The 19,774-nt window shown below is 47.0% G+C and overlaps 1 protein-coding gene across 6 annotated transcripts in view; it reads left to right on the top strand.

Moving 5' to 3' along the window:
- The window catches only part of TEX10 (testis expressed 10), a 678,603-nt gene that overhangs the window by 217,326 nt on the left and 441,503 nt on the right, over positions 1-19,774 (top strand). For all 6 annotated transcript variants that reach the window (XR_003854633.1, XR_003854635.1, XR_003854634.1 and 3 more), the window contains one exon: positions 9,831-9,966. Coding sequence is in view for 3 of the 6 variants with exons in the window: in XM_029589917.1 (XP_029445777.1) it covers positions 9,831-9,966 (136 nt within the window). In the remaining 3 variants the exon portion in view is untranslated. The remainder of the gene's footprint in view (positions 1-9,830; positions 9,967-19,774) is intronic.

Here is a 19,774-nt window from a genome sequence, read left to right as displayed (position 1 = left end):
TACTTCTTCCTTGGCCTGTACAAATACCATCTCCATATCACGCACACTAAAAGAAATGTCAATTTCTACTGCCAGGTTTGCTCTCAAGCATGTTTTATTAAAATAAATGATGATTAGTAGTATTTGGAGGTCATGGTATCTTTCTGCAAAATAAAAAGTTTTCAGCTTTTTCAGGGTCTTCAGGATTAGAGTTTTTGTTGTCATTTTGTCCTGCTATGTTTTGAGCTAATATGCAGTCATGTAGAGCAACCTTGGTTTGTTTTATAGAACTTTTATTTATTTATTTATTATTTATTTTATTTAACTTCTTTTACTATACCGACACTCAAGACCAGGTCTTATCGTACCGGTTTACATTAGAACAAGGGGAAAAATCAATTAACGTATAAGTGGAAAAGAGAAGTTACATTAAAACAGGGAGAGTAAAAACATGGATGTCGGAAGATAGGACAGAATTAAGTAATTGAACAATAAGTTAACAAAATTACAAACTATAAATTAACATAAAACAATAAATTAATAATACAGAAAACATGGATTATAATCAGCGGAAATATACATGGAAATATATATATATGGAATATATACAGCTGGAATATACATGTTATGTCAGATGGGAGGAGTGGCGGGGGTGAGGGAAAAGGGTGGGTTGAGGTTGCGAGTGGAAAAGGGAAAAAGTGAAAAAAGTTTGGGAGTGCGGGGAGGGAGAAGGGTGGGTTGGAGGGTGAGAGAGAGTTGGTTAATATGGAATCCTTCAACGATAGGCTTGTGTGAACAGCCGGGTTTTAAGTTTTTTTCTGAAGGTTAAATGGCATTGTTCCTGGCGTAAGTCTAAGACTTGAGATTTTCTGTCTTGTTTTATAATCATGTGACCTTTCAAATTGATAAATTGTCAGAATTTAAGGTTACAGATGTATTTATTTTTATATTTTTATATTCTGCTTTTCATTACTTCAAAGAGGATTGTATTCAGATATCATAGGTATTTCCCTATCCCCAGAAGGCTTACAATCTTAGAGGGTCATTTATCATTTTGTGTTGGGGCATTAATGCATGCAATAACGCCGTAATACATGCGATATTTACCGTATCGCGCATTAGTATTCAGATTTCATATTTGCTAAGCAAGTGGGAGGAGTTTGAGCGGAGTTAATGGTAATGAGCAGCTCCTAACATCAAATGCGATAAGAGTAATGCACTGCAACGTAGGTTTTAATACCGTAAATAACGACACCTTTTTCTGTACATAGTGCCTGCGTTAGCTATGCATTACCGACAGAAAAGGTTTTTATCCTGAATGCCGATTCGGACTGCTGGTGAGAGACAGACTCTGTAAGTTTACTATTTATACCACTGTAAGAGGGGGCACTAGTAACTCGGGATAAGGTAGGTTATGGGGGGCAGTTTGACATGCACAGACAGGTATGAACAGCACAGTTGACATCAGTGAAGATTTCCTGGCGTGTAGCCAGATGGACTCAGAACGAATGGGTATAGTATGCTCGTGCTAGCAGTTGGAGACGGATCTGACGTCAGCACGGGTATATATACCCCCACAGGAAGCGTAGCAACTCAGTAATTTCCATCTCCAAAGCAGTTTGGAGAGCCTGCACGCTCGCTGAGCGTGTTTTCCAAATCTACTTTCTACTTTCTTTTTACTAAAACTTCTACAGCACCATCGAGCCCCGCACTCCTGCGGTGATACCCTAAGGTCCCTCCCCCAGTTGAGTTTCCCGGGGTGATTTCCGTGATCCCCCGGAGGTTTGTCCTTGGTCCGGTGGCCGAATCACGGCAGGGACGTAGCCCCCGGGCGAGGTTCGGGTGAGGCATACGAGGCGCCTCGGTCCCGGCGTGGACGAGGCAGTGGGTGCATATCCTCAAACGCGGCGGTGAAGGTACTTGCCCTCTCCTCCCGCAGCCGGAGACCGCCCGGGTTCCAGCCGGGAAGTGCCGAGGATCAGGTAAGGCGTACATCTCTTACTTTTGGTCTCCGAGGAACTGAGGATCGGCGGCGTGGCACGCCGTGGAGGGCGCCATTTTGTGGGCCTTGTTCAGGTATTGAGCACCCGTGATAGGCGCATGTCTATGACTAAGCGCATATTATATACATCATTGAGCGTGTATTGCTAACCGCTTATTGCTGAGAGCATATTGAATACCATTGAGCGTGTATTGCTAACCGCTTATTGCTGAGAGCATACTGCATACCATTGAGCGTGTATTACTCACCGCTTATTGCTGGGAGCATATTGAATACCATTGAGCGTGTATTGTTGACCGCATATTGCTGAGCGCCTTTGGTATACTATTGAGCGTGTATTGCTAACCGCATATTGCTGAGAGCATATTGAATACTATTGAGCGTGTATTGCTGACCGCATATTGCTGAGCGCCTTTGGTATACTATTGGGCGTGTATTGCTAACCGCATATTGCTGAGAGCATATTGAATACTATTGAGCGTGTATTGCTGACCGCTTATTGCTGAGAGCATATTGACTATCATTGAGCGTATATTGCTGCCGCATATTATTGTGCGCCTGTTACATTATGCGTATATTGCTGCAGCATATTATTGTGCGCCTGTTATATTACGCGTATATTGCTGCCGCTTATTATTGTGCACCTGTTATACTAAGTGTATATTGCGGCCGCATATCATTGTGCGCCCATTGTATTAAGCGTATATTGCTGCCGCTTATTATTGTGCGCCCATTGTATTAAGCGTATACTGCTGCCGCGTATCATTAAGCGCATACTTTTCAATGGAACAGAACGCCTCAGCGTCTTCAGCGGGGGTGCCTCCTGCCTCCGGCATTAAAGCCCTCGGCCTCTGCTCCGCATCCCAGCTTCGAGCCACGCACAGTGAAGAGCCAGACTCCCTATGTGCCCAATGTGAGGAGGCCGTGGGACCCTCGGGCCAGGACCAGTCTCAGCCACGATTTGCGGACAGTTCCCCAGGGGCTACCCCGGATTTAGCGGGAAGTCTCGACCAATCTGGAATCCCCGGGGATCTTGTACCCCGGCGATTAGAGGCCGCCTCAATTTCCTGGGTGGATCTCTTTAAGGGGATTCATGCCTTTGTACAGATGCGAACGGCTTCCCGTCCGGGCCCTGCGGTTCCTGCTGTTCCTGCGCTTCCTGCAGTTCCTGCTGTGGCTGCGACTGCGGCGGCTGCTGCGGTTGCGGCTCCAGCGGATCCTGTTCTTGGACCCTCATGCCCTTATCGTGAGCGGGACCTCCCGCCGCTAGACAGTCCGGATCAGTCGGACCAGGAGGTTTCACCGGATGAGTCCGAACTCCTGGACGAAGGGGAACTTCCCTCAGGGATTGAGCCATATAGAACCATGAGGCGGTTCTTCCCTAAGGATGATCTCTCGGACCTGGTGTCTCAGTGCCTGGTGGAGTTGGATATTACAGGTCCCAGCGCTACGGTACCCTCTGCGCAGAACCCCCTGCTGGAAGGTCTTCGTCCTACAGCCCGCCATTTTCCATTCTTGCAAGCAGCACAACAACTGATAGATTTAGAATGGGCTGCACCAGCGGCCGCATTCAAAGGGGGTCGGGCCCTGACCGGCATGTACCCACTGGCACCGGCTATCCAGGAGCTGCTGGCGTGCCCTCAGGTGGACGCCTTGATTAGCGCTGTGGTCAAGCGCACTACCATTCCAGTTGAAGGGGGGGCGGCCCTCAAGGAGCCTCATGAGCGGCGACTGGACGCCATTCTGAAACAGACTTTTGAGGTGGCAGCTTTATCTTTGCGGATCGCAACCTGCTGCACAGTGGTGACGCGTTCCTGTTTGTCACAGGTTAGGAACAACGCTCCAGCAGCAGACATGGAGTCAGCTCTCTCGTTCCTCACGGATGCTGCATCAGACCTAGTCCGGACAACAGCCAAGGGGATCTCATCCTCCGTAGCCGCCAGGAGGTAGCTCTGGATCCGGAAATGGTCAGCCGATGCGCCTTCAAAGACACGCCTCACCAGATTGCCCTTTAAAGGGCTCTTTCCTGTTCGGCAGCGACCTTGAGAAACTGGCCAGCACATGGGGCGCCTCTCCAGTACCTCGACTGCCGGAAGATCTGTTCAGAAGGAACCAGTGCACCTTTCCAAGGCCCTCCAGGGGTAGAAGCTCCCAGCGCTTCATTCCCTACAGGAGTCGCTACCAGGCACCTCGTCCTCAGGCCCGGAACCAGTCCTTTCGGACCAAGCAGCGCAAGAGGGGAGCAGGCCCGGGCTCAGGTCCCGGCCGCGCCTCACAATGAGAATCCGCCGATTCATCTGGGGGACGGAGCCATAGGGGGCAGGTTAACCCTCTTCTACCCCAGATGGGTCGAGATTTCTTCGGACCAGTGGGTCCTCGCCATCATCCGAGAGCGGTATTATCTGGACTTTCATCACCTCCCTCCGGACAAGTTTGTGGAATCTTCCTGTCCCGCACACAAGAAGGCAACATTGGAAGGTACCCTGGCGAGGCTCCTGTCCTTGAAAGCCATCATCCCAGTACCTGCCTGGGAAGTGAATTCTGGGCACTATTCCATTTATTTCATGGTACCCAAGAAAGGGGGCAGCTTTCGGCCCGTACTGGACCTCAAGTCAGTCAATCGATACTTAAGGGTCCCGAGGTTTCGAATGGAAACTCTGTGCTCCGTCAAGACCGCGGTACAGCCAGGAGAATTCCTCACGGCATTAGACCTGTCAGAAGCCTACCTGCATATCCCGATCCATCCGGATCATCAGCGCTACCTACGCTTCAAGGTTCTAGGACGCCATTTCCAATTTCGGGCTCTTCCCTTCGGGTTGGCCACGTCACCGCGAACCTTCACCAAGGTGGTCGTAGTGGTGGCAGTGGCACTCAGACGGGAAGGAATTCTGGTCCATCCCTACCTAGACGATTGGCTGATCAGGGCGAAATCACGAGAGGAGAGCCATCGGACAACCGACAGAGTGATCGCCCTTCTGGAGAGCTTGGGCTGGGTAATCAATCTCAGCAAGAGTTGCCTACAACCTTCCCAGTCGCTGGAATACCTGGGAGTTCAGTTCGACACCCAGGCAGACACAGTCAGTCTCACTACCAAGAGAAGGTTAAAACTCCAGACGCGTATCCAGTACTTGATGGGAGCCAGTCGGCCCATAGCTTGGGATTATCTGCAGGTTCTTGGTCTCATGGCATCCACCCTGGAAGTGGTACCTTGGGCAAGGGCCCATATGAGACCTCTACAACACTCCCTGCTCTCTCGCTGGAGCCCCCATCTACGGAACTATTCCACGCACTTACCTCTGCCTGCCAGAGTACGGACCCAGTTACGGTGGTGGTTGCAGTCCAACCACATGAGCAGGGGGTCGAAGATGTCCTCCCCCACGTGGACTCTGCTCACCACAGATGCCAGCCTGAGCGGCTGGGGAGCACACTGCGAAGGACTTACCGTACAAGGGCGGTGGAACAGAGAAGAGTCAGCGTGGAACATCAACCGTCTAGAGGCTCAGGCAGTCCGATTGGCATGCCTTCGATTTGCTCACAGACTGAAGAACAGAGCAGTCAGAGTGATGTCCGACAACGCCACCACGGCATACATCAACCGTCAGGGCGGAACCAGAAGCTGACAAGTATCTCTGGAGATCGCCCCACTGATGGCTTGGGCAGAGGCGAATCTTCAGGACATCTCCGCCGTCCACATTGCCGGGAAGGACAACACCACGGCAGACTTCCTCAGCAGAGAAAGCCTAAATCCGGGAGAGTGGCAGTTGTCACCCACAGCCTTCCAGATGATTGTGGATAACTGGGGGATTCCGGACATGGATTTACTGGCGGACAAGTCCAATGCTCAAGTACCCAGATACTTCAGCCGCAAGCGCGATCCGTTCTCACACGGAATCGATGCCCTGGTTCAGCCATGGCCTCCAGGGACTCTGCTATACGCCTTACCTCTGTGGCCTCTGCTGGGTGCCATCATCCACAAGATTCAGAAACACCGGGGCCTAGTTCTTCTAGTGGCACCAGACTGGCCAAGAAGACCCTGGTACGCGGACATGAGAAGACTACTGGCAGGGGAGCCTCTCCCCCTGCCTCCTCTCCGGGACCTTCTACGTCAAGGTCCCATCCTTCACGAGGATCCAGCTCAATTCTCTCTTACGGTCTGGCCATTGAGAGGGCGAGACTGAAGAAAAGAGCTTACTCTGAGCCCGTGATAGATACACTCCTCCGAGCTTGCAAGTTTTCCACATCCCTCACCTACGTAAGGATCTGGAGAGTATTTGAAGCATGGTGCGACACTCATGGCACCAATCCACATGCGACCACAATCCCTATTGTGTTGGATTTCCTGCAAGATGGACTTCAGAAGGGTCTCTCCCTCAGCTCCATCAAGGTTCAGGTGGCTGCGCTGTCTTGCTACGGTCCCAGGGAGGGATGGCAAGACCATTGCCAAGCACCCAGATGTTTCTCGCTTCCTGAAAGGAGTCAAGCATATTCGTCCGCCACTGAAGTGGCCTGTGCTCTTATGGAACCTCAACCTTGTTTTGGATTTCCTCGCTGGATCCACCTTCAGACCCCTTCGGGGCCTGTCTCTCCGTTCTCGCACTTTGAAGATGGTGTTCTTGTTGGCTGTATGTTCAGCACGCCGCATCTCAGAGCTACAAGCACTGTCCTGCCGTGATCCATTTCTCAGAATCACTCCTGAGGCTATCCATCTTCGGACGGTTCCCTCCTTTCTACCTAAAGTGGTTTCACAGTTTCATCTTAACCAAACAATATCCTTGCCTACCTCAGCGGGTTTGAAGAAATCTGAAGAAGGGCGTTTATTACGCCATCTCGACATTGGCAGATTGCTGCCCAGATATCTGGAAGTGACACAAGAAGTACAGTACGAAAGACGGAACATCTGTTCGTCCTGCACAGCGGAAAGAAACAAAGTGAAGCGGCCTCTCGGCCCACCATCGCCCGTTGGATTAAAGAAGTTATCAGAGCAGCTTACGTGGAGGCCAGGAAGTCTCCGCCTCTACAAGTCAAGGCTCATTCTACCAGAGCACAAGCGGCATCCTATAGAAACATAGAAATGACGGCAGAAGAAGACCAAACGGCCCATCCAGTCTGCCCAGCAAGCTTCACACATTTTTTCTCATACTTATCTGTTTCTCTTAGCTCTTTGGTTCTATTTCCCTTCCACCCCCACCATTAATGTAGAGAGCAGTGATGGAGCTGCATCCAAGTGAAATATCAAGCTTGATTAGTTAGGGGTAGTAGGGGAAGTAACCGCCGCAATAAGCAAGCTACACCCATGCTTATTTGTTTTACCCAGACTATGTTATTCAGCCCTTATTGGTTGTTTTTCTTCTCCCCTGCCATTGAAGCAGGGAGCTATGCTGGATATGCGTGTAGTATCAGTTTTTCTTCTCCCCTGCCGTTGAAGCAGAGAGCTATGCTGGATATGCGTGAAGTATCAGTTTTTCTTCTCCCCTGCCGTTGAAGCAGAGAGCTATGCTGGATATGCATTGAAAGTGAAGTATCAGGCTTATTTGGTTTGGGGTAGTAACCACCGTAACAAGCCAGCTACTCCCCGCTTTGTGAGTGCGAATACTTTTTTCCACATTTCCTCTTGCTGTTGTAGCTTAGAGCGATGTTGGAGTCACAGTAACCATGTGTATGTTTATTGAATAAGGGTATTATCTCCAGGCAGTAGCCGTCATTCTGGCGAGCCACTCACTCTTTATTGACGGCCTCTTGATTTTATGGATCCACAGTGTTTATCCCACGCCCCTTTGAAGTTCTTCACAGTTCTGGTCTTCACCACTTCCTTCGGAAGGGCATTCCAGGCATCCACCACCCTCTCCGTGAAGAAATGCTTCCTGACATTGGTTCTGAATCTTCCTCCCTGGAGCTTCAAATCGTGACCCCTGGTTCTGCTGATTTTTTTCCTACGGAAAAGGTTTGTCGTTGTCTTTGGATCATTAAAACCTTTCAAGTATCTGAAAGTCTGTATCATATCACCTCTGCTCCTCCTTTCCTCCAGGGTGTACATATTTAGATTCTTCAATCTCTCCTCATAAGTCATTTGATGAAGACCTTCCACGTTTTTGGTCGCCCTTCTCTGGACCGCCTCCATCTTGTCTCTGTCTCTTTGGAGATACGGTCTCCAGAACTGAACACAATACTCCAGGTGAGGTCTCACCAAGGACCTGTACAAGGGGATAATCACTTCCCTTTTCTTACTCGATATTCCTCTCTCTATGCAGCCCAGCATTTTTCTGGCTTTAGCTATCGCCTTGTCACATTGTTTCGCCGACTTCAGATCATTAGACACCATCACCCCAAGGTCTCTCTCCTGCTTCGTGCACATCAGCCTTTCTTCCCCCATCGAATACAGTTCATTCGGATTTCCACTCCCCATATGCATGACTCTGCACTTCTTGGCATTGAATGTCAGCTGCCATATCTTCGACCACTCTTCCATCTTCCTTAAATCCCGTCTCATTCTCTCCACTCCTTCCGGCGTATCCTGGGCGGAATCCAGGATGCTGTCGCCTGCAGAAATATGTAAAGCGGCGACACGGTCCTCCCTCCATACCTTCTCCAGGTTCTACCGTCTGGATGTCCAGGCCAGGGAGGACTCAGCATTTGCGAGGGCGGTACTACATGGTCCTCAGGCAGCCTCCCGCCCAGGCTGGGAGTAAAGCTTTTGTACATCCCATTCGTTCTGAGTCCATCTGGCTACACGCCAGGAAATGTTGAGATTACTTACCTGATAATCTCCTTTTCCTTAGTGTAGACAGATGGACTCAGCATCCCGCCCAGCTGCCTGTGTGCATGGGTTTCACCGATTCAAGGTAAGCCATGTCATTTGTTACGTAAGAGCGTCCCCTTTTGCCAGGTGTCGATGCCTTCCAGTTGGGAATGCTGGCGGTCTCCAGCTACTATCAATCGGTCAGGGGAATCCTGTTTCACTATTTCACTGAGCGTCAGTACACACATCCATAACAGCTTTTGCAAGGAAGATTACTGAGTTGCTACGCTTCCTGTGGGGGTATATATACCCGTGCTGACGTCAGATCCGTCTCCAACTGCTAGCACGAGCATACTATACCCATTCGTTCTGAGTCCATCTGTCTACACTAAGGAAAAGGAGATTATCAGGTAAGTAATCTCAACATTTTCTATCATTTGGAGTGATGAAAGGTCAAAGTACAGTTGATTTGTACAATGTACTCTTTACCTAACTTGATGCGTGCTCTACTTAGCTACAATCAAACTAGGTAGAGAGTAAACTTGTGTGATCCTCTACAGAGTCTCTCTCCCTCCCCCAGCAGCCTGAACTGGCATTTACAATAAAAACATTTTTGACCTGTAACTTGCCTGCGGTGGATTACTCAGCATGCAATGTGAAAATAACATGGGGTGCGGTAAATGTATTGTTCGTTGCGCAGAATACCTATGCGATGCGGTAGCAGGGAAATTAGCCTAACCATATCCCGTTTTTTTTTTTTTATCGCGGGCACTATTTCTTCTATATTTATAGCATTTTGATGAATCTAGGGGTAGATTTTGTACCAGAAGCAACTGAGGGTAAATGAATTGCCCAAGGTCACAGGGGAGTGGCAGTAGAATTTGAACCCTAGTTTACCTGATGTGTAGCCTGCTGCTCTAACCACTTTTGCAACCCATTACTGTAACCTTAAGTACCACACTAGAAATTTACTCCTTACTTTGAATTGGTGATATAGAAAACAGCCAGAATGTCTTTGTTCTCTGGTGCAAAAATTGTACTATAATCTTTTTAGAACTGCTACTCTTAACATCTTGGCTGAATTATATTAATCTTAATTCTTTATTTATCTAGTGACATCAGAGAGATTGATCCGAGCAGTTTATGTAATGTACCAGCAGAGGGAACTTGTGCTTCCTGTGCGCACTATGCTTCTGAAATTCTTCAGCAGGGTTTATCAGAGAGAGGATTTTTGTCCTCGCCTTCGAAGGTAAAACATTTATTTTACCATGTTTTTGATGACTACTTTGTATTTGAAGTGATTTGTGTGTCAGTTAATACACACCTGCACAATATAAAGGAGGGAATAGATAAAAAGATAATTATAAGTTGGCAATATATTGAAGATAAGCCATATAGATCAGTTGCTTTCAGATTATCATGTGCAATTCGGTATCAAACCTTCCTTTGCTTATTTTACTGTAACCAGCAGCCAGATTTAAGTTTTGGAGAAAAGTAATCTGTAATACTGTCCTTGTGGATGTAATTCATTCTAGAATTCTGTATCTTGCTCAGATTACTCCAGTAGGAGAGTGAGTAATAAGTACTTTAACAATTAAACAAATACAAAAATCCACTTGATAAACTTGAATTGATTGAAGTAAGATATCTTTTCCCCAAGGAGTTCATTTCTTGAATATGGAAAAAGTAAACACAATTATACCAGTAAAAAGACTTATGGGGAACTTTTACTCACAAGTATTAAATTGAAGAATCAAGGGCACATTTGTTGCAGTTTTTTCTGACATGCTTGCTTTCCGCATTTTGTTTTCTTGTTTGGAAGAGGCAGGAAAATTTAAATCTTTGGACAAAGATAAACTTTTTCAAAGTTGTGCAGGCAAATTCAATTGCATGCTGCTTGTATTTTTATTGTCCTGCAATAATCCAAAACTTAAATGTCCCTTTCCTAGTATGTAGACAGATGGACTCAGGTTTATGCTCCCCTGCCAGCAGATGGAGATGGAGCACGTTGACATCACAGTATATATAGTCCTGCAGTGACCTAAGCCTGCCAGTATTCTTCGGCTCCAGCAGATGGTGGACGAGCATCTCCCTATGGGGATTGTTTTGAGCTTTTTGGAAGGAGAAATTTGACTATCTAATTTCAAGAAAAGAAAGACCCGCTCTCCTGCGGTGATACCTAAAGGTCACTCCCCCAGTTGAGAATTCCTTAGGCGAGTTCCCTGGTCCCTCAGAGGTGTGCCTTGGTCCGGTAGTTGGGTTTCCCTATGTGGACTTAGCTGATAGTTCAGCTGAAAGGCAGCGGATGCAGGAGGCCGAGTGCGGCGGTGACGACAGATCTCCTCTCCCCCCACAGCTGGAGACTGTCCCTGTACTTAGCCAGTAAGCACTGAGCTCAAGTAGGGTTTAAAAAAAAAAGTGTTACTCTGAATCAGAGACAGTTAGAGGGGTTTCAGGACTTTCTCCAGTTTCTGTTCAGTACGCTGTACTGACTTTTGTTCTTGCTTCTGTTGGGATTGGGGAACTGGGCAGCCTGGCGGGTTGAGCGGCCCCCAGTGGGCTAGGCCCGCACGTAGGCTTTTCTTGCACACCGTGTGGTAGGCTGCAGCGGCTGTTTTCATGTGCTCTTGTGCGTGTTCTGCCCTCTATAGGCTGTCAGTGTGCTCAGTGTGTCAGCTATGCGCACGCATTGTGCGCTTGGTTTTTGGGCGCGCTTTTTATGCGCTTAACAGCGCACAAGTTGTGCGTGTGCTTTGCCACACTTTATTTGGGCGCGTTTCATTTTTGAGCGCAAGCTATCCCGATGCACGTTTACCATAGCGATGGTGCTGGTAAGCAAGAAGCCTAAGTGTCTTTCAATTTGCGTTGCCTGTAATATTAGGGCTTGTCAGCCTGACCTGGCTTCTAACCTGTGTCAGCGCTGCTGAGATACTCAGGGAGAATTGTCTTCCTCGGATTTTGCTAAGTCTTCCTCTTCACATTCTGAAGATGGGTTGGTCATTGGCTTGACTGGGGGATCACCAGATCTTGGTTCTCCCTTGACTGGCTCCTCCACTGGCAAGGGTAATTCTATGGGACCAGCTCCAGTGCCTTCTGGGCTTGGTCTGGACCCGGCTGCTTTTTCTTGGGTGGAAATTTTTCAAGGCTTACAAGCTTTTCTTCAGGCACAGTCCTCTGCTTCCACCATTTCTGTTCAATCGGACCCTCAGCCGGTGGTTCCTTTCTCTTCCAGTCCTATGCTTAAGTGCCATGATTCATCTCTGTTCCCTGCTGGTGTTCAAGACAGGAATCTGGATGGCACTGATGATTACTTACTGGGAAACATGCCTCCAAAAAATTAAACTCCTTCTCACCAGCCTAAACCTGGTACTAAATTCCTGCAAAACTGAACTCCTGCTCATCGCCCCAGAGAACAGCACCATCACCTCTACACAGCAAGCCACGCCAACAATCACACAAGTGAGAGACCTAGGAGTCCTAATTGATAATCGCCTGAATTTCAAAGCCACCATCAACAAAACCACCAAAGACTGTTTCTACCAATTACAAGTGCTGAAAAGAATTAGACCTTTTTTCCACGCCCAAGACTTCAGAACCATTCTGCAAGCAATCATATTCTCAAAATTAGACTATTGTAACACCATCCTACTTGGTCTTCCCTCTTCTTACACCAAACCGCTTCAGATGGTGCAAAATGCAGCTGCTCGAATACTGACAAATACTAGGAGAAGGGATCACATAACCCCCATCCTAAAGAGCCTCCACTGGTTACCTATCCACTTTAGAATAATATACAAGGCCATTCTTACCACATACAAAAACATCCACCTACTAGCTCCCATTGACCTACAGATCCCTCTCCGACTACATAAATCGTCAAGACCGACAAGAGATGCATACAAGGGATTGCTACAGGTACCGCCTTCCAAATCTACCAGACACAGCACGCTAAGAGATCGGGCATTCTCTACAGCCAGTCCACTGTTATGGAACTCCATCCCCCCAAATCTCAGACTGGAACCATGCATCTCAACCTTCAAGAAAAGACTAAAGACCTGGATATTCATACAAGCATTCCCGGACTCCAATTGATTTAACACCTCAATGTCATCCCTCATCTCCATTTACACCATTGTTAACCATCTCCATTATCGTTAGCCTTTTTGAATTAATAACCTATCCTTTATCTTCCTTCTTCGCCAAGTTCTAGTCACCCTGTTACATGTAACTGCCTTTTTCCGCACCATTGTTCTAGTTTGTTTATTTGCACCCCTGTTTTATGTGAACCAGCATGATGTGATTGCGGTCTCAAATGCCGGTATATAAAAATCCGAAATAAATAAATAAAAATAAATAAATGAGGTTAATCCTGATTCCCTGGAAGATGGGGAAATTCCTCCAGGGCTGGAACTGTATCGAACCATGTTGCAGTTATTTCATAGAGATGAACTGCCGGCCCTGAATTTCCAAACCTTGAAACAGCTGGGTGTCCCTGGTTCGGATGCTATGTCAGAGCTGAGGAAAGAATCCCATTTTGGTTTCCTAACGTAAAGCCTCTTGATTTTTCCTTGTGATGGATGCCATTTGGGAATTGATTGATCTGAAATAGGATGCCCCAGAGGCAAATTTTAAAGGGGGTCTGACATTGGAAGGCATCTACCTTTTGTGGATCCAGCTGTGAGAGAGCGTTTACGTTTTACCAAAGTGGATGCTCTGGAATGTGCTGTGTCCAAGTGGACAACTAGCCCCATAGAGGGAGGAGTGGCCTTGAAGGATGTACATGATAGAAGGACTGAGGTTATTCTTAAGCAAGCTTTTGAGGCAGTGATGATGAATTCACAGGTTGCCTCCTGTTGCGCCCTAGTGTTGTCTGCTTCTCTCTCAGGAGGTTGATGAGTCTGGAGGGAATTCCAAAGCAGTTATGGAGGCTGCTGCCACCTTTTTAGCAGATGCAGTCTGTGATTTGGTCCGGACCTCAGCCAGAGGAGTGGCTTTGGTGATAGCGGCCAGGCGTCAACTCTGGTTGCAAAATTGGTCAGCTGACGCAGCTTCCAAAGCCAGTCTTCCCAAGATACCCTTTAAAGGCTCACTCTTGTTTGGGATGGAGTTGGAGAAACTGGCCAGTAAGTGGGGCGAATCTCTGGTACCTCGGTTGCCAGATGATAAGAAACATTTATATCGCCCCTTTGGTATGAGGGGTCATTTCCAGGGTTCCAGGCATTTTCGTCTTTACAGAGGGATGACCTTTCAGTGGACTCTGCCTTTTGGTAGTTGTTAGTCCTTTTGTGATGTTGAGTTCCATATTAGGAGCTACCACCAAGGAAAAAGATCTAGGCAACTTAGTGGATAATACTTTGAATTTGTCAGCTCAATGTGCTGCACCAGTCAAAAAAGCAAATAGAATATTAAGAATTATTAGGAAGGTGTAATGGTTAATAAAACAGAAAATGTCATAATGCCTCTGTATCGCTCCATGGTGAGACCGCACCTTGAATACTGTGTACAATTCTGGTCGCCGCATCTCAAAAAAGATATAGTTGCGATGGAGAAGGTACAGAGAAGAGCAACCAAAATGATAAAGAGGATGGAACAGCTCCCCTATGAGGAAAAGCTGAAGAGGTTAGAGCTTTCAGCTTGGAGAAGAGACGTCTGAGGGGGGGATATGATAGATATCTTTAAGATCATGCGAGGTCTTGAACGAGTAGATGTGACTCGGTTATTTACGCTTTAGGATAATAGAAGGACTAGGGGGCATTTAGCAAGTAGCACATTTAAGACTAATTGGAGAGAGATTTTTCACTCAATGCACAATTAAGCTCTGGACTTCATTGCCAGAGGATGTGTTTAGTGCAGTTAGTGTAGCTGGGTTCAAGAAAGGTTTGGATAAGTTCTTGGAGGAGAAGTCCATTAACTGATATTAATCAAGTTTACTTAGGGAATAGTCACTGCTATTAATTGCATCAGTAGCACTGGATCTTCTTGGTGTTTGGGTAATTACTAGGTTCTTGTGGCCTGGTTTGGCCTCTGTTGGAAACAGGTTGCTGGACTTGATGGATCCTTGGTCTGAACCAGCATGGCAATTCTTATGTTCTTATCCGCCTTCCTATTTATGGGAGGCTCTGAAGGGTTGTTCCCACATCCTCAGCAGCTCCACAAGGATCTCATATACTGGGACTACCATGATTTCCTTGGAGTGCTCCACGTACTGAAGGATATCCAGCATCTTGTGCTGGGTATCCTCCTCCCTTTCTAACTGAAAGGGGATGGCTTCCACCATCAACCTAACACACCCTGTGAAGGAGAGGTTCTCTAGTGGAGACTTCCTTTGATCAGCTAAAGGAGACTGGTCCGAGGGGAAACTATCTAATGCATTGGTCGCAGAAGTGTTATCCTCCCAGTGGTCATAGAGGCACCATCATCATCACAGTCATCGACAGGTGATGGGCCCTTTGCTTGGCCGAGCCCTGAGGCTGCTTCTGTCTTTTGGGGGTTTCCCCCTCCAGGGAATCAGGGATGACCACCGGATCAGCTGGGAGTGCTTTCGATGCCCTGTCGAGCATTGATGCCACCCCAGGCACCTGCACTGGCTGTGTCAGCGGAATGCTGTTGATCATGTGTAGAGATTTGAGCAAGGGCTCGAGATAGGTCAGTACTGACCCTGGTGCCATCAGTACCCTGATGCCAAGACTCCACATTGCCTGCTCCATGGCTACCTGCACACGCTTCTCAAGTTCATCCTCTAACATTGCCAATGACAAGACCGACTGGGATCCAGGAGGAGTGGCTACATCCTCTTTGACCTAAGAGGAGGATCTGGACTGATGGAACCCATGGTGAACCCGTGGACATCATGGAGGATTGGCTGTCCTCCCCACGAGGTCGCTTCAGGGACATCACATCATCCGCCAGTGCATCCCTGTGCCCAGCCCTGTGCATCACTGGGGATCGATGCCTATGCTGCTTTGACTTCCCTCTATGCTCGGATTGATCTCTCCGTGGTGCTGAGGCTGATGACAATGAACCTGTCTTTGACCTGGAGGAGCTAGGTGAATGCCTGTCTCTGACACCTCTATCAGCCTTCGTCAAGGAAACCAACGACCCCCGCCAAAGTCGAGGGCTCAATGTTTATTAGTGTGGCTCCGAGGTCCTTTGATATACTGGCGCATGTCATCACAATGTAGAGGGTAAACCCATCCAAAGAGTCACTCCATCTTCTTGAGTCTGGCCAGATATCCTTTTGTGGTCATCTGGGTGCATCTGCTGCAACCCTGGAATTCATCAATGCCCCTAGGCAGAGGACACATATATTATGTGTATACTTGATAGACTTCATCGTACATGTGGGGCATCGCTTAAATTCCATAGAAGACATGGCGTCTCAAAATAAAAGGGACACTAAATTGAAATAGATGACTTTGGCTGTCAATGGCCAGTGGGCACCGACCTCACCGCTGCCCTGGGGAATGACAATGAAATGAAACTTACCGAAAATGCCGAAAAATCTAAGACAATATGGAGAAGTCATCGAAGGGACTCTTGATGAACACGAGGTCAAAAACATGAAAAATCGCAGATCGTTATAAAAAGAAGAGGTTACTTGAACCGCAAAACTCTAGTAAGACATGAGACCCACAGAAAAGAAGATACTGAAGGGGCCCCGCATGGATGCATGGTATAATGGCATGCTGAGCATGCTCTGAGAGGCGCAATCAAAGTTCTGGAAGCTTTGACATACATTTTCTATGCCAGGCTTCATTGTATGATGCTGCCCATGTGTGAGGACTGGCATCCTGCTGTCCTCAGGAAAATACCTGTTTCAGGTAAGATATTGCTGATCTGTAGAATCTGCAGCTGAGAAGATGGAGAGGAAAATCCAGTACAGGAACCTGTGATCAAATATCTTGACTGGATTAAGTGAGAGCCCATGGGCCCTGCTCTTATCCTCCCTTTTCAGCCCTAAGAGGTTTACTTATCAGCTGTGGGATGAAGTACTCTATCCCAAGAAGAAATACTATTATCATTTATTTGCCTAATTGAGTGTACTTTTCAACTGGACTGTGACTGATCTTTTTCTGTATCAAGTTGTTAAAGTAAAAAGATTTTTGTTGAGAATCTAGATTTTTTTTGGTTTGTTTAATGATTTTAACAGAGAGGAAAGGATATGTTCAATGGGAGGGCCTGTCTGAAATGTTCCTCCTAATGCAGGGGTGGCCAGCATGTGGCTCTTTCATATGCAACGTGACTCTTGCTCCCTTGTCCCCTGGCGATTGGGCAGCACTGCAGAGGACAGAAGAGGAAGGGCTGAGGCAGAGATCACAGCATAATACAGAGAAAGAGCCACCTAGCTCCCTGCCTTACCTTCCCAATCCTGTCTATACTCCAGTCTATCCTGTTGCATCCTGGCTGGAGAGAAGTTTAGTTTATTAAGATTAATACATCTAATTAAATATCAAAGTGGTTTTCAATAAAGGATAAGCTGGAATTCAGCTGACAGCAGTCACTTGGAACTCCAGTCAAATCAGAATAATTTGTCCCAAGGGAAAGGGAGTGAAAGGAGAATGGGATGAATGCAGGTGGTAAATGTTTGGGGGTCAGTATGAGAATTGGTAAATAGTGGGGGAAGTGATGATGGTGAGAAGAGAAGTCAAGGGGATGAATATTTCTGAGATGAATGACAAAAACGGGGTGAATATTGGGAGCTGAGGAAGGAGATAAAAGCTAGTAGGAGATAAGGAAGAGATGAATATAGGCTGTCTTGCACCTTATTCCTCTCCAAAGTCTATGCTGCCACATGTTCGGTATGAACCAGGGCTAGGCTGGGTGGAATAAAGGGAGTGAGAGAGGTCTGGGAGAAGGGTTGCATGAAAAGCATGTGGGAGGGAAAGTTGTTTATGAAATATTGTGGGGGGACAGGAGAGGGCATGAGAGAACTAGAGATATGGGGTATTAAGGGTTCAAAGAACTGGGTTAAAGGCAGTAGAAGTATGAAAGAAAGCCATAGTGGAAAAGTGCCTGTAAATGTAAGCCAGAACTAATGATGGTTTGGATAGTGAAAGAGCCAGAAAGCGATAGGGTTTGGGGATACTGGTGCTGGGCAGAAGGTAGGGGAGAAGAGAGTATGTGGAGAGCAATGTAGAGAGAGATCAGGGGAAGAGAGGAGTTGTGGGATACTGCACAACGAAGGGAATATGGGGATATAGGAGCACAAGGGGTGACGTGGAAAGTATTATGTTGGGGCTGCTGAGTTTCTGTCACAGTTGGTGTAGAGCAGTGGTTCTCAACCGGTGTGTCGCGACACACCAGTGTGTTGCCAAGAACACGCAGGTGTGTTACCACACTTCCCGGACCTCCTCCGCCCGGGCTTAAAATGCTTTCAGCCCGGGCGGAACGCGGCAAATCAGGTGGCGTCAGCGGCACTGGCATCGGCATGGTCTCTTCTTCTCGCGGCCCGGAAGCGGAAGTGGTGAGCAGTGGGTGCGTGCGCGGGAAGAAGAGACCATGCGAGTTTGGTCAGCATCGGCCCGAAGAACAGAAGAGAAACGTGGCCGGAGGAATGAGCAGCGCGGCTCTGAGAAAAAAGATGAACATCAACCCCCACGGCCCATGGGGCTCCTTTCTTCGTGAGGGCTGAAAATGGAGGAGGTTAGGGCTGGGAGGAGGCTGCTGCTGCCGCTAGTTCCGTGGAGGGGGGGAAGGAGAGAGAGGTGAATGAGCGAGCAAGCAAGCATGTGTGTTTGAGATCCTGTGTGTGTATGTGAGTGAGTGAGATAGCATGTATGTGAATGATTGAGAGCCTGTATATGTGAAAGAGAGTATGTCTGTGATTGAGAGCCTGCCTGAGAGAGAGAGAGCATGAATGTAAGTTTACGATTGGGAACCTGTATGTGTAAGTTTCTGATTGAAAACCTGTTTGTGTGAAAGAGTATGTGTGTATGATTGAGATCATGTGTATGTATGATTAAGAGCCTATGTCTATAAGTAAGAGAGAGAGCATGTGTCTGTGTGTGATTGAGAGCTGGCTTAGGTGAGGGAGCATCTGAGTATGTGATTGAGAGCCTGTGTGTAAATGAGAGAAAGAGAGAGAGCATGTTTGTAAGCATATGAATGAGTCTGTGTGTGAGAGAAAAAGACAGCATGTATGTGTGTGATTGAAAGCCTGTGTGTAAGCCTGAAAAGATGGACAGCATGGGGTGTAAATGTGTAATTAAGAGCCTATATAAGTGAGAGAAAAAGCATGTGTATATGTGAGTGACTGAGAGCATGTGTGTATAGGTGTGTAATTGAGAGCCAGTGTGAGAGTGAGTGCTGGTATGTGACTGAGAGAGAGGAGAAAGTTCCAAGCAAACCACCCCTCCTCCTGCTAATTCAAAACATTCTCAAGAGACCTGGATATCAATCGTTCCCAGATATGCAGAGCAAAAACATTTTTGTATCCTTATTTTTCATTACTGGGTCTTTGTGTCTGCTATTTTGAAATATTTTATTGGTATCTAGAAATTTTTTATGAGTTTTTAATTATTGGATATTCCACTCATCATTGTTTTGAAATAATCTGTTCTTTTTGTTAGTATGATTTTACTGCTACTGATTTTATATTTCTTAATTTGTTTTATAAGGATGGGTGATGTTTCTTTTTTCCTTTATTACACTGCATATAGAGACTCTGGCTTGTTGCAGTTTCCAATTCAGTTTTTTCTGCATGCTTCTAGTTATGCATTTTGGTCTCTTTATTCTTTGTTAGGTGAGGGTCAGCACATGTGATTCAGGTGAGGTTTTCTGCTGGGTGTAGTTTCTGTGTAGGGCTCTATAGCAGCCTGGCTTGGTCCGTTTTCCTAATAGGAGGTGTATTGGTGTCTTAAGGCCTGGTGTAATATTTTCAGTGTTGCCTTTTCTTAGGTAAGGTGGTTACTGTTAAGTGCTGGAAATTGGTGCTGTTTTGGTGTGGGAAGTTTACTATTTATGTAATTTCTGTTCAGATAGAATACGTATCTTTTCCTTGTGTCATTTTAAACAATAAAATAATTACCGGACCTTTACTTTTTATTTCCGCCGTGAAT

This window comes from Rhinatrema bivittatum, chromosome 2, assembly GCF_901001135.1.
Source record: "Rhinatrema bivittatum chromosome 2, aRhiBiv1.1, whole genome shotgun sequence".
Classification (NCBI taxonomy): Eukaryota; Metazoa; Chordata; class Amphibia; order Gymnophiona; family Rhinatrematidae; genus Rhinatrema; species Rhinatrema bivittatum.
Note: the sequence above shows the minus strand (reverse complement) of the source record. Positions and strands in the feature narration are given on the sequence as shown.